This window comes from Gopherus flavomarginatus, chromosome 1 (assembly GCF_025201925.1).
Source record: "Gopherus flavomarginatus isolate rGopFla2 chromosome 1, rGopFla2.mat.asm, whole genome shotgun sequence".
Lineage (NCBI taxonomy): Eukaryota > Metazoa > Chordata > Testudines > Testudinidae > Gopherus > Gopherus flavomarginatus.
The window spans coordinates 153565463-153579524 of NC_066617.1; the positions used below are offsets into that span (position 1 = coordinate 153565463).

At 50.5% G+C, this 14062-nt stretch overlaps 1 protein-coding gene across 2 annotated transcripts in view; it reads right to left on the reverse strand.

Moving 5' to 3' along the window:
* The window catches only part of P3H3 (prolyl 3-hydroxylase 3), a 34026-nt gene extending 19997 nt beyond the window's left edge, over positions 1-14029 (reverse strand). The window contains exons 1-12 of one of the 2 annotated variants that reach the window (XR_007776241.1): positions 13291-14029; positions 6835-6987; positions 6378-6561; positions 6093-6224; positions 4708-4841; positions 4366-4455; positions 3875-3927; positions 3545-3603; positions 2593-2717; positions 1344-1439; positions 528-678; positions 173-290 (exon numbers count right to left, since the gene is read on the reverse strand). Coding sequence is in view for 1 of the 2 variants with exons in the window: in XM_050967190.1 (XP_050823147.1) it covers positions 173-290; positions 528-678; positions 1344-1439; positions 2593-2717; positions 3545-3603; positions 3875-3927; positions 4366-4455; positions 4708-4841; positions 6093-6224; positions 6378-6561; positions 6835-6987; positions 13291-13719 (1724 nt within the window). In the remaining variant the exon portion in view is untranslated. The remainder of the gene's footprint in view (positions 1-172; positions 291-527; positions 679-1343; positions 1440-2592; positions 2718-3544; positions 3604-3874; positions 3928-4365; positions 4456-4707; positions 4842-6092; positions 6225-6377; positions 6562-6834; positions 6988-13290) is intronic. The other variant, XM_050967190.1, reaches the window with a different exon arrangement.
* Between the last annotated feature and the right edge of the window lie 33 nt (positions 14030-14062).

Sequence of the window (14062 nt, forward strand, 5' to 3'; positions counted from 1 at the left end):
TACACAGATTCATAGATTCCAAGGCCAGACGGGACCATGTCAGGTCTGCTCGTCTGGCAATCCCTCTGTTCCTGTGTAACTCTGGGGTCCCTCTTTCCCTGCAGTGACAATGCTCTCTGGAGCTGGGGAGATATTCTCACATTCTCAGCTCTGGGTTCCCCTCTAGTCTTACCTGTAGTCCCTGTACATGTAGGCAGGTGGTTCTCTCCAGCATTCTTTCCCCTCAGGATCCAAGAGACAGTTATCGGCATGAACTGGGTGACTGAGATCCATGCGACCATCCTGGTCCCCTAAAACAGGACATTGCAGGGGAACATTCGCACTTTAGGAGGATACAGTAGGCAAAGTGCACCCTGAGTGTGAGAGGAAGGGACACAGATGGGATTAGGGGTGAGCAGGAGCACAGAGACTGAGAGTGAGGGGAAGGGACACAGCTGGGATTTGGGGTGAGCAGGGACAGGGGGACCCTGAATGTGAGGGGAGGGGATTCTCTAGGGGGAATATGGCTGGGATGGGGCTTTCTTTACCCTCTACAGCCGTGCGGCACACGAGGTGTGTGAATGAGAAATGGAGCCTTTTCCCAGGGGTGAAATAGGACTCTACTATTTTCCGGGATTTCTCGCTGGCATGCAGGAGCAGTGTGGCATCTCTCCAGTTCACAGTCCCATCCTGTGCCAGCTGGAAGGTAAAAACAAGCTTGTGAGAAACCTCAAGCATAAAGAACACATCTGTGAGAAACAACATGTGTGTGCAAGGGAGCAGCATGCCTGTGAGAAATCCTGTGTTCATACACATGCATAAGCAAAGATATGAGTGTGAAACTCCTGTGACTGTGCACTTGCAGGAGAGAAAAAAGCCATGAGAAATATCACCTCCATGCAGGTGTATACAATGGAGAAACAAGACCATGAAAAACACCCTCCTGTTTGCCAGAGGGTAAGCAGCACTCTGGGAAACAGAGGAAACAAAGCCCCTGAGACAGCCACCTGCACAAGCAGGATAGAAACACACAACCTGTGCCTGTGCGAAACAGTGCCTCCACAGAAACAGCTTGACTGTGCTGCGGGAGGGTAAGGAGATTGAGAGAGAGGCCCCAAACAGACCTGTGGGAGGGGAGCGTACATGTGAGAGAAATGTGCCCTGGGAACCCCTCACCCCCACATGTAAGAGAGCAGGCCTGTGAGACAGCACATGGACATGTGCCAGAATGAGGAGAACACTCCTGTGAACTCCCACCCACCAACAGGCAAGCGAGCAAGCAGCTGGAGCCCAAGGAACTCCTTGAGACAAGCCATGCCCATGGGATGGGACCCTAACACATGCAGAGGCACTAAGCCATTTACCTGCAAAGCCTTTAACACTGTTAACCCTTCAAATCTCTCATGGGGGGTGTGAGGGGACTGTCTGCCCCGGTAACCATCTCCCGTGCCGCCAGCTGCCTGAAATAGATTGGAAGGTAGTTTCAAATCTGGTGTCCCTCCTTCTCCCCTCCACCCTGATGTTGTAGCATCTCTGCTGAGGATGGCAACACTGGGCTAGTGAAGGTTCCCCCCATATCAAAATGCCCCTGTAGGCTCCAGGGCCGGTGAGTTATATGGGCCCATGGTGCCCAGGTTCCAACAATATTCAGGGCCTGGGGGCCCACCTCCACCAATGTTTGGGGCCCAGATCCGGCCCCATCAGCTGCCTCTGTGCACCTCTCCCAAGTGTCCCCCAGCCCACACTTGCTGGCCCCACACACCCCCCCCCGGAGTGTCCCTGCCTCAAGCCAGTGGCTGCTCCCTGCAGCTCCCAGCATGAACTGCCACCGCAGGGCCCTAGTGGCCCCCAGCCACTAGTGCCAAGGCAGGCTGATCCTAACTCTGTCCTTCTGCCTGGGACCCTTCCCTTTTCTGGTGGGACCCTCCGCCAGCACAGGGGGCCCTCCTGCCCGCAATCACCGCTCCTGCCCCATGCTGGGCAAAAGGCAGCCCCACCCCCAGTGAGGCTACAGTGAGGGGCAGCAGCAGGGGAGGAGGTGCATGTGATGACAGCCCCCACCAACACTCACCCCAGGAGAGGCGAGGGGGCTTCCTGGACCTGAGAGGGGCCCTAGGAGCACATGCAGTGACAGTGGTGTGAGGTGAGTGTGCTGCCGGGAGGAAGAGGGGGGCCCCTCCCCTGGAGCCTGCTGCTGCCGGCGGGGAGAGGGCTGGGGGGAGTCCTCCTCTCTGGCCTGCCTGCACCCCAAACGCCTCATCCCCAGCCCTTCCTCACCCCAGAGCCCGCATCCCCAACCAGAGCCCTCATGCCCCCACACTCCAACCCTCTGTCCTAGCTCTGTGCCCCCTCCTGCACCGTGAACCCCTCATCCCTGGTTCCATCCCACAGCCCTCACTCCCTTACCCCAACCCTCTGGCCTAGCCCTGAGCCTCCTCCCACACTCCAAAACCCTCATCACCATCCCCACCCCAGAACTCTCACATTTTTACATTATTTAAAAAAAAATATATTGGCTTACAAGGCAGGTGTGGGGGGGCGGGACTTGGTCTTGTTCTGGGCACCACCAAAAATTATACAAACCTGCCGCCCCTTGTAGGCTCCTGTCCTCACCTTTGCCAGCCGGAGAATGTCCTTACATTCAGAATCAGTCAGGACTCTGTCAAAGACGACCCGCTGGGATCCATTCAGCTGAAGAGAATCCATGGCGACGGTGATGCCCTCAAAAGTGAATGGACCTGGGCAAGGGGGAGGGAGAATGGGCTCAGCCTTCTTGTGGGTTCTGCCTGGATCTGCAGAAGCAGCTGAAAATCCAGTAAGGCCCCTAGACTACACCACAAGGAACAAAATCTAGAAAACACTTAAACCACCCTCAGATCTTGTCCCCACTTCCTACTCCTAGAAACACTATGTTAATGATTGCTGTTAGTAATCTCCAGAGTCAGGGGGGAAGGGGCCTTGTTTTAGAGTTATCAGCCCCCTTCACGCCCCATATCTGATCTCCGGACAGGAGGAATTATAAACATGCCCAAGCCTGGGAAAGATCTCCTGTATGTTATCACAGAGCATCCTCGGTAGCCAGGCCTGGCCCAGACTGAGCCCTGTAGGAGCTGGGAATACAGGAGTCTGTGCTGGGCAGCTTACAGCTGTAGTAATGTAATAATGTATTTCCAAGCTTAGCAAGGCCTCTATCTCCTCTTGTCTCCCCCCTGCAGAACTGATCCATCTGTAACTGAGCCTGTTGGACTGACGTGGCTTAAGCCCAAACGATTCAACAGGTCCACACTAGCTGTGCTGAATCATGGCAGGTTTGCTGTACAGCTACATTCGCACTGTGCTAAGTTGTTCCAGCTGCAATGCCCCCCAGGCTCCTACCCCCCACTTCCCAGAAGGAGTGTATACTTGGAGATTGGCAGCCTGTGCACTGATGGGTAGTGATGGGAGGCAGTTAGACTGCATCCCCACTGACATTAAAATCATTGAGTCTGGAACAGTAGAGGCTGGGGCAGTATTTAGCCCTGCCTTTCAGTGGTCTCTGTCTCCCATTTCAGGCTCTTTTACTCACCCCTCTGCTTCTGCTCTCCCACATCCAGATTCTCCAGCCTCTGCTTCTCCTGATTCTCCCTCGGGAGCAAAGGAGAGACACAGACAGGGGCTGTCAGTATCCAGAGATATAGTCCCTGGCTCCCTCCTCAGTCAGACACTCAGCAATAAGTCACAGAGTCAGAGATTCCAAGGCCAGAAGGGATCATTGTGATCATTTAGTCAGACCTCCTGTAGAACACAAGTAATACACCCCCATCTCTGCTAGTTCACCCCTTTCCCTTCCAGGCATCATCACTTCCATACTCAGCAGGCCTCCAACTCAGTCCCAGTAGGCTGCTTTGGCTCTTACCTATGTTTCTGCTTCAGACTTTCAGGAATCAGCTCATCAGGGGTCCAAGGGTCCTAAAGAAACAAACCCAGGGGCTCAGTCACCCAGCAAACCACTCCCATGCTGGATCAGACAAATGGACCTGCCTAGTTCAGTGCCCCATTTCTGCCCAGGACAGATTAGACCACTGGGCCTGTCTAGTCTGTGTCCCTGGTTCTGATGCTGCTCAAAGGGATGCATAAAGTCCCAATAATGCCCCACATGGGAATTCCTTCCTCCTCCTTCACCCACAGCTGGGGCTTATCTTGGGTCCCAGAAGCAGGAGAAAGGAGGGCTTTGAGGGTCTTCTTTTCACCTCGGAGGTCATTCTCACTCACATCAGTGTCTAACCCTTACAGTGCCAGGATAATATCCTGCTGTAATGAGTACCACAGATTAACGAGCAATAAACTGCCCTCATGAGACTAGGGCAGGGAAAACTCAGCCCTCTGAAAGAAGTTGCAGCTACTTACAGGGTCATCAAAAGTTCCTCCCAGATGCTCCACTGCATAGTAAATCAACTTCTTCTCCATCAGAGACCTCTGCACATAGCGCTGAATATTCTGGAGATGCACACAACTGTCAAACAACTGTCCCACAAAGGGGATCCAACTCTACCCTGGGGATTTTGCCCTGGGGAGACCCCGGCCTGATGATCTGTATGTGGGGGAGACACTCTTCATCTTCATTCAGCCCTGGGCTCTGCACACCCACACATAGAGGCATCTCTCCCCAATAGGACCGCAATGATGGCCCAGCCATAGGGGGTGAGAGGAAATTCAGAGAAGGCAGACTTGGAGGAGTGTTACTGGTACCTCTCTGCTTGTGACTGATGCTCCCTCTTCCAGATCCGCCTGATACTGTTTCATCTTCTCCAGCATCAGTTCATCCGAAGGATAGAAGAGCAAGTAAGAAGCAGCACATTCAGCAGCCAGTGCGTGGTTCCCAACTGGGGCAGAGGCAAAGAAGGAGATGGGCATAGTAAGGCTCTGCAGCTTATGGCTCAGATCCTCAAACGTATTTAGGCATTCAACTCCTATTGAGATCAATGGCCATTAGGCACCTACATACCTCTGAAGATCTGGGATTATGAAGCTATTGTTATTAGTAAATATTTAATACAATGACAGAATCCAGAGGGCCCAGTCAGGATCAGGGCCCCATTGTGCCAGCCACTGCAGATGCACAAAAAGACACTCCCTGCCCTGACAGGCTTATGATCTAAAGGCAGAAACTGACGAAGGGTGGGCAATGGGGCTACAACAGCAAGCAGTGAGCCTGGGGAAGAACTGGCTCAGTTTGCTAGCTCCAAGGAGCTTTCTCAGTGGGGTTAGAAGGTTGTGAGGGAAGAGGGAGGACAGAAGAAGGGAAGGATGGGAAAAGAGACTGCCACAGCTTGTCACCTCCCTGGCCGTGATCAGCAGGCTGGGTTCAGGAGGCGTCATGGCAGGGGTGAGGGAACTGGAGGAGGATGAGGCAGTGGCTGTTTGGATTCTACCCAGGTGTTTTCCCCATGCATAGGGGGCAGTGTGGGAGGGAGCATGCAGGGCTGAAGGGAGAAACTGACTGGTGGTGGTGGTGGGAATATTGGCAAAGTGACCGTGGGGATCAGTCTCATTAGATCAGCCAGGCAGGGCAGAGTTAACTCACAAAGGGCCTTACTGGGAAAGCCAAGGAGTTTGTGTCTGATGGAGAGGTGCACGGGGAGCTGGCAGAGGGATGCCCAAGGGAGGCTGATGTGGTCAGATCCTCGAGAAGGTGATTTTAACAGCAATGATCTTAACAGACTTGAAAGGAGGAAGGGCTGGAGAACAGGTCACCATAGTCAAGATGTGAAATGAGGGGGATGGGGCGAGAGTTTTGGCCATGGGGACAGAGAGGAAAGCCCAGATTTTAGAGAAAGGGAGACAGATTAAAAATGACCTGAACATGTGGGTCCAGTGAGAGCGATAATTCAAAGACGGACCCTGGCTTACGGGCCTCAATGACTGGGAGACTGGTGAGGCTGTCCATGGCGATGGAGAAAAGGAGCAATGGGGGTGGGCTTGGAGGAGAAGAATCAAGAGCTGAGTTAGGCTTGCTCCATCCACCTGGTATCACACTGCCCCAGCTGGGTACAGCAGAACTGGGCACCTGCAGGGTTCTCTCTCCCTACTCGCTAGTGTCACAGCACCACCTGCTGGCCTGCGTCTCTGCGTACCTTGATCATAAGCAAACTGCAATAAATCCAAATGGGATGGTATGAAATCGTCTGTGGCTGAAACCCGTCCGGGCTTGGTGGCAACTTCAAGGACACAGTGCTGCCTGCACTTCAGGACCTGAATATAATGGGCTGAAAGGGAAAGAGAGGGAATGAAGGGCAGCACCTCCAGCAGTATAAAAGCTCCCCCTTCTGCCAGGCCAGGATGCTGGGAGATGGCATGCGTCCAGAGTAGGAAGAAGGACATGTCCAGCATCACAGCACCCCTCAGTGCCTCTACATTACCTGCAATGGCTTCATAAAGGCCAGGTTGCATCTCCTCCTCTGTGTCATCCTCCTGGGGCCCCTCGCACAGAGCTCGACAATCCTCCAGTGCCAATAGTACCTCTTCGAGCGACTCTTCCAGTTTCACAGCAGCCTGCAGATACTCGTCCACATTGTAGTGCTGCACCCCAGTCTCATATGCTTCCTGCAAGGAATAGTGCCATGTCCCCTGGTTAATGTCTGGGCTCCACCCTTCTTGCTCAGTTGGTAATGGGTTACCCAGGACTTTGGAACACTCAGAGGGTAGCGCTGTTTGTATTGGCTATAGAAACCCCCAGGTCTCAGGCTGTGACCCTTGTGGGGAGATGGAGCAGGGGTGGGGAAGCCAGGCTTTATCTTGGGCCCTGACCACTAGGAGTAAGTTGGCAGGCTTTGCTGAGGTGTTTCCCAGGTGTACAGATCTCCATGGGGCTCTCACCCAGTATAGTGTGGCCTGCAGGTCTCGGAAACTCTCTAGCTTCACCCCTGCCATGCGTTGATATTTCTCCATGTCCTCACGCATCTGTAGGTGCTGGGGATTGGCCACGAAAAACGTGTGAGCTGCTGACACCGCTTCATCCAGCTTCTTCAGCTGCAAAGACAAGACAGTCCAGACAGAGCAATTGGCATATCCTGGGCAGACCCTTCTCATGTCTAAAAAACCCACCCCACTAACCCCTTCCCACATGTCTTTAGCTATCCTTGCATTGGAACTGCTTTTGTAGAATAGGCCTAAAATCAATGTGCCACGCTGAACCCTTTGGATATGATGAGATGCGAACTCATCCACACACCTCCCTCATTTCCCCATCTGCCTGCCTGAGCCTCCCACCCTATTTTGTGCCCCATCCATGTCCCCTGTCCGGCATTGTAGTTATTATTGTAGGACCTAATTATAAACAGTGTCATGCTGTCCCTTGCTAGATGTGATGGGATGAAACCTCTACTCTGGTGTTCCCACCCATTCCTGATTTTCTTTCACCCTTCCCCAGCTCATTGCCTAATTCTGGAGGATCTACACACAAACAATACACTATCCTGCTTGCTGGGTGAGTAGTGGTGGGCCAGACACAGGCTGTTCCCATTATCAGATTGGTGTCTCTTTGCTGGGTAGCCTTGTCATAAACAGATAAGTAAGAGTTAATAGAAAAGAAGTACTTCATATCTCTTTTGCCTGTAAAGGGTTAAGTTCAGCGAGCCTGGCTGTCACCTGATCAGAGAACCAATCAGGGGACAGGATACTTTCAAATCTTGAAGGAGGGAAGTTTGTGTGTGTGCTGTTAGATTTTAGTTGTAGTTCACTCTGGGGGCTCAGAGGGACCAGACGTGCAACCAGGTTTCTCTCCAATCTCCCTGATGCAGGTTCTTATAGATTCAAAATAGTAAGTACTAGGTAGATAAAGCGAGTTAGGCTAATGCTTGTTTTCTTTATTTGCAAATGTGTATTTGGCTGGGAAGAGTTCAAATGTGTATTTGGCTGGGAGGAGTTTAAATGTGTATTTGGCTGGAAGGATTTTAATTTGTACTTGAATACTTCGGCTGGGAGGGTATTCCCAGTGTCTATAGCTGAAAAACCCTGTACATATTCCATCTTAAATTTACAAAGATATTTTTTATCATTTTTTCTTTCTTTAATTAAAAGTTTTTCTTGTTTAAGAACCTGAATTTTTTTATTCTGGTGTGAGACCCCAGGGGACGGGGTCTGGATTCACCAGGGAATTGGTGGGGAGAAAGGAGGGAAGGGGGAGAGAGAGGCTAATTTCTCTCTGTGTTAGGATTACTTTCTCTCTCAGGGAGAATCTGGGAGGGGAAGAAAGAAGGAGTGGGGAAGGTGCATTTTCCTCTCTGTTTTAAGATTCAGGGAGTTTGAATCACAGTGATCTTCCAGGGTAACCCAGGGAGGGGAAGCCTGGGAGAGGGAAAGGGTTTACTTTCCTTGTGTTAAGATCCAGAGGGTCTGAGTCTTGGGGGTCCCCGGGCAAGGTTTTGGGGTGACCAGAGTGTACCAGGCACTGGAATTCCTGGTTGGTGGCAGCGCTACAGGTTCTAAACTGGTAATTGAGCTTAGAGGAATTCATGCTGGTACCCCATCTTTTGGACGCTAAGGTTCAGAGTGGGGAATTATACCATGACAAGCCTAAAAACCACAGGGGGCAAGTGCGGGAATGCAAGAGTCACTAACATTGGCGCATATGCATAACCCTAGCTTGACATTGGCACTAGGGCTGGAAGCTGGAGAAGCAGAGCCAAGACTCCAGTGTTTTCCCCAGGAATTGAAATTAGGGGGGTGTTTGAATTTACAGGGACGGGGTCAGGGCCGATCAGGGGTGAGACCGTGAGGATGAAGGTGGGTGCATGGCACCATAATAAAAACTGAAAACTGTTTCATGACCATTTTGTTAGATTTAACTCATGTTTTGAAATCACCACACAAATTAAAGTTGGCTACTCAAGCCTTCTATGAAGCACGACATCTACATCCTTCCTGGTTTCTTGTTATAATTTTGCACAACTCTGTTAATGAACTTCTTGAATGCAATGCGTTCCTCTTTGGTGGCTTCTCGTGTGTCCAGTACTTCCACTCCTTCAACTGATATGCTCATTAGTTCATTCAAACGATCAGGCAGAAGATGACTTCTTTCAGAACACAAAATTCTATTCAATGATGAAAAAGAACACTCAGCTGTAGCTCTTGTGACTGTGAGTAGCAATAGATGAATTCCTACTTCTTTCATCCCAGAAAACACAGCATAAAGATTGGGTTGAGCCACTAGTGATGATAAAAAAGAAGTTGAAGTCAAATCTTCATTCATTCGTTGTATGATAGTCCACTCTGTGTTCAAATTCTCTATCCTGTACTGAGCACATGGCAGCCCCATTGCTGGTAGTGCGTCACTCCACCCAACTGTTGGTGTTTAACAGGACAGGGATCTGTAAAAGCTACGCAGAGGTTGAGTAGACTCTAGAAGTCACTGTTGTAGATTTTTAAGAATAAAGTCTGTGTACTTTTTCAGTTGTCTTAAACACTTCTTGTCCTCTTCACTTGAGGATCCAATATAAATGCCTTAATTAGTCAACTTCTGGATCGAAGTCTTTGCTTCTTCCAGTACCTTTTCAATGAATAGCTCGCTGATTGATCCAAATGTAGCTTCTACTGCCAGACAAAGATCTACTACTGTTGTAGCAGATGCCAGGATGGCATTGTTTAATGATCCAAATGGTTTCAACAGTAGACTTACAAGACAGAGAGTGGCAATAGTCTTCTCTGAATGTAGTAGCAAAAGTAATCCACCAGTCTCACTACTTAGGTCCATTCCATCTTGGTAGATACTTTCCAAAGTCAGTAACAATGGCTGGAGTAATTTTAAGACAAGAGCCAAGGATCATTTATGGGAAAGCCAGAGGGTTTTCCCAGGTTGGACTAATTTGAACTTCAGTCCCAGTGTATCTTCTATATTTTCCAAGATATTCAGTCTTTTTGGACTCTTGCTGAAAAAATAATATAATGAAGACATTAAATTTATAGCTTTTTAAATGTCTTTTGAAGAGTCTGCAGCTTGTACTAGCACTAGTTGGAGTAGATGGCCTCTGCAGTGTGTATAGGAGAGATTAGGGCTACACTTTTCTCTGAACAAAGTTTGTACTGCACCATGTCTTCCAGAGAAGTTTGCAGCTCCATCAAATGCACAAGCAGCCATCTGTTTGGGGTCCAATTGACAAGCATTTAATTCTTCTAAGATGTGGGTTGTCATAGATGCAGCAGATGTGTCTTCTATAACTTGAACATCTAGAAATGTAACTACTGGCCTACTCCTGACATCAAGATAACATACACAATGACTTAATACTTGTCCATTTGCATCAGCCATGTATGCAAATTTTTAAATGTGGTAAGCAAGGTCTTCACTTTTTCAACTGTTGAGTCTTTCACTGTTGCACCATATGCTTCTAACCAGTCAGCTGAGTTTCTTGCAGAAAGATAATGAACATTTGTTGGTCTTGTTCGGAACCAGTGTTCAGCTTCAGGATGAACAAGTGACAATGCACTTAACATTGGCCTCCAGTTTGTAGTGTGTGGTATCTCTTGCTTAAATAGAAAGTATGGTGCCACACCCATGTTTGTTCACACGTCTCTTGAGGTTCCACCCAGCTCACAGTGATTTAAGCTGAGCTCTCAGTGGGGGAACCTTGCTGCTAGTGCAGACTGGACCCTCTCTTCCACTTAGACCTGATTATCAGTGATTTCAGCTGTAGTGGTCACTTAACAAAACAAAAGTATTTATGGAGCCTAATCAGCTCTGTCTTTAAACTGTTCCACATGAGGCATTATTAGTTAAATTGGAAAAGATGGGGATCAATGTGAAAATTGAAAGGTGGATAAGGAACTGACTGGTTAAAGGGGAGACTACAATGGGTCATACTGAAAGGTGAACTGTCAGGCTGGAGGGAGGTTACTAGTGGAGTTCCTCAGGGATCAGTTTTGGGACCAATCTTATTTAATCTTTTTATTACTGATCTTGGTACAAAAAGTGGGAATGTGCTAATAAAGTTTGTGGATGACACAAAGCTGGGAGGCATTGCTAACACAGAGAAGGACCGGGATATCATACAGGAAGATCTGGATTACCTTGTAAACTGGAGTAATAGTAATAGGATGAAATTTAATAGTGAAAAGTGCAAGGTCATGCATTTAGGGATTAATAACAAGAATTTTGGTTATAAATTGGGGACATGTCAGTTGGAAGTAACAGAGGAGGAGAAGGACCTTGGAGTATTAGTTGATCACAGGATGACTATGAGCCACCAATGTGATATGGCTGTTAAAAAAGCTAATGCAGTTTTAGGATGCATCAGGCGAGGTATTTCCAGCAAAGATAAGGAAGTGTTAGTACCGTTATACAAGGCATTGGTGAGACCTGATCTGGAATACTGTGTGCAGTTCTGGTCTCTCATGTTTAAGAGGATGAATTCAAACTGGAACAGGTACAGAGAAGGGCTACTAAGATGATCCGAGGAATGGAAAACCTGTCTTATGAAAGGAGACTCAAAGAGCTTGGCTTCTTTAGCCTAACCAAAATAAGGTTGAGGGGGAATATGATTGCTCTTTATAAATATATCAGAGGAATAAATATTAGGGAGGAAGAGGAATTATTTAAGCTTAGTACCAATGTGGACACAAGAACAAATGGATATAAACTGGACACTAGGAAGTTTAGACTTGAAATTAGATGAAGGTTTCTAACCATTAGAGGAGTGAAGTTCTGGAACAGCCTTCCAAGGGGAGTAGTGGGGGCGAAAGACATATCTGGCTTCAAGACTAAGCTTGATAAGTGTATGGAGGGGATGGTATATGGGATAGCCTAATTTTGGCAATTAATTGATCTTTGATTATTAGCCGGTAAATAGGCCCATTGGTCTGTGATGGGATGTTAGATGGGGTGGGATCTGAGTTACTACAGAGAATTCTTTCCTGGGTGCTGGCTGGTGAGTCTTGCCCACATGCTCAGGGTTTAACTGATCACCATATTTGGGGTCGGGAAGGAATTTTCCTCCAGGGCAGATTGGCAGAGGCCCTGGAGGTTTTTCGCCTTCCTCTGCAGCATGGGGCACGGGTCACTTGCTGGAGGATTCTCTGCAGCTTGAGTTCTTCAAACCACAATTTGGGGACTTCAATAACTCAGACATAGGTTAGGGGTTTGTTACAGGAGTGGGTGGGTGAAATTCTATGGCCTGCATTATGCAGGAGGTCAGACTAGATGATCATAATGGTCCCTTCTGACCTTAAAGTCTATGAGTGGAGAGGGGCAGGTTGAATAGTACTTGTGACTCAGGCAAACCATCAAACAAACACCTGCCTCCACCCTCAACCCCCGATGCCCTCAATCAGCACAGGCTAAGTACAGTTCTACTGCCCTTTACTCATACAATAAGAATAATAACATTTCATTCCCCCCCACATTCAAGTGATTTGTAACCCAACCCCAGCCAAAATCTATCACTTGGGCAACACAGCGGTTTGCTGGATACCTAGGTAGATTAGGTGTGACTGTAAATACAATCTGGTCCTGAAGCCTTTCCACCCAGCCCCCAGCTCATCACTGGCTGTCGGGGAGAGCTCATTTAGGCTTTGCTTACAAATCATAATTTGGCCAACATCACCGAAATGAATGCACTGACATCGTCATAAAAACAAAAGCTGTATAAGGAAGACAGTCTATGCAGGTCCGGCTCTAGGCCACAGCGCACCAAGTGCCGCAGGGGGCGCTCTGCCGGTTGCTGGGAAGGCGGCAGGCGGCTCCGGTGGAGCTGCCGCAGGCGTGGCTGCGGACGGTCCGCTGGTCCCGCAGCTCCGGTGGACCTCCCGCAGACAGGCCTGCGGCAGCTCCATCAGAGCCACGGGACCGGTAAGCAGCAGAGCGCTCCCCGTGGCGTGCCGCCGTGCTTGGGGCAGCTAAATTGTTAGAGCCGGCCCTGAGTCTATGTTCATACTTTTCACATCTATTACACTTTTTCAGATCCACATATTTTATCATACACTTTGTATGCTTTTAAAGTGTGTATTAAAGTTTCAATTTCCATTTAAATTTCCAAACAATCCCTAAATTGGCAACACTGCATGTAACTAATTCCCAAAACTGGGGGGGAGGTGGGGGTGTTGGGGAAATTCAGTGTGTGTGTGTAGGGAAATCCCTGCAAGACCCTGACTGTACCTGGGAGGCATGGGGACTCTGGTTCCTCCCAGGGACATTCCCCAAGCCTTCCTGCCACAGCGGCAGCCCTCCCACTGGGCCCCTCCCCAGCAGAGGGGTGCAGGCGGGGGAAGGAAACTGGGAGGCAATAGGATGTCGTGTAGCCACATCAGCAGCGGGGATAGGACCTCGCTCCCTCCCCTCACCTGGAATAAGGCCACCTGGAGGTAGTTGTAGGGCTCCCTCTGCTCGAAGTCCTCCTGGATCTCCCTGCTGGCCCTGTGAAGGGAGGACTCCGAGCCCAGCCGGCGCCCCAGGCACTCCCCCAGGCACTCCGCGCGCTGCAGGACCCGGTCGAAGAAGCGGCTCTCCCAGCAGGGAGCAGCCGGCGGGCCCGCGAAGCCGGCCTCTTCCCTGCATCTGCCCTGGCAGCCGCGCCGCGCCGCCAGCAGCTGCGAATAGCTGTGCAGGGCGCGCTGCAGCAGCTCGGCCGCCCGAGGCCAGTCCCGCGCGAAATAGGCCCGGACCCCATCGGCGTAGAGCAGATCGTAGGGGACCAGCCGCCCCGAGCCGGGGGGGAAGAGGGACGTGCCCGGGGCAGAGAGCGCGAGGAGGAGGAGGAGGAGGGAGGCCATGACAGAGCAGGGGGAGGGGGCTGCGAGGGCCGGCGGGGTGCAGCGGAGAGAGAGAAGACGCAGCTGGGGAAGGGCTCGGGGCGGGGGGACCCCACCGCGGGGCTCGCTGGAAGAAGGAGGCGGAGGCGCGGCTCTCGCTGCTGTTTGGCTGGGACGGGAGAGGGGAAGTTGGATGCGGAGGCCTGGGAGGCGCCGGGGGATAGAAAGTCTTGCCCAGTGGCGAGCCAAGGCAGCGGAGCCGAGCCTGGGCCGCGTGCGTGGCGTGTTGGGAGGGAAGACGTCTGTAGCCAGGGGCAGGTGGAAAGAGGAGGTAGCCAGACACGCACAGAGCCATACACCCCAG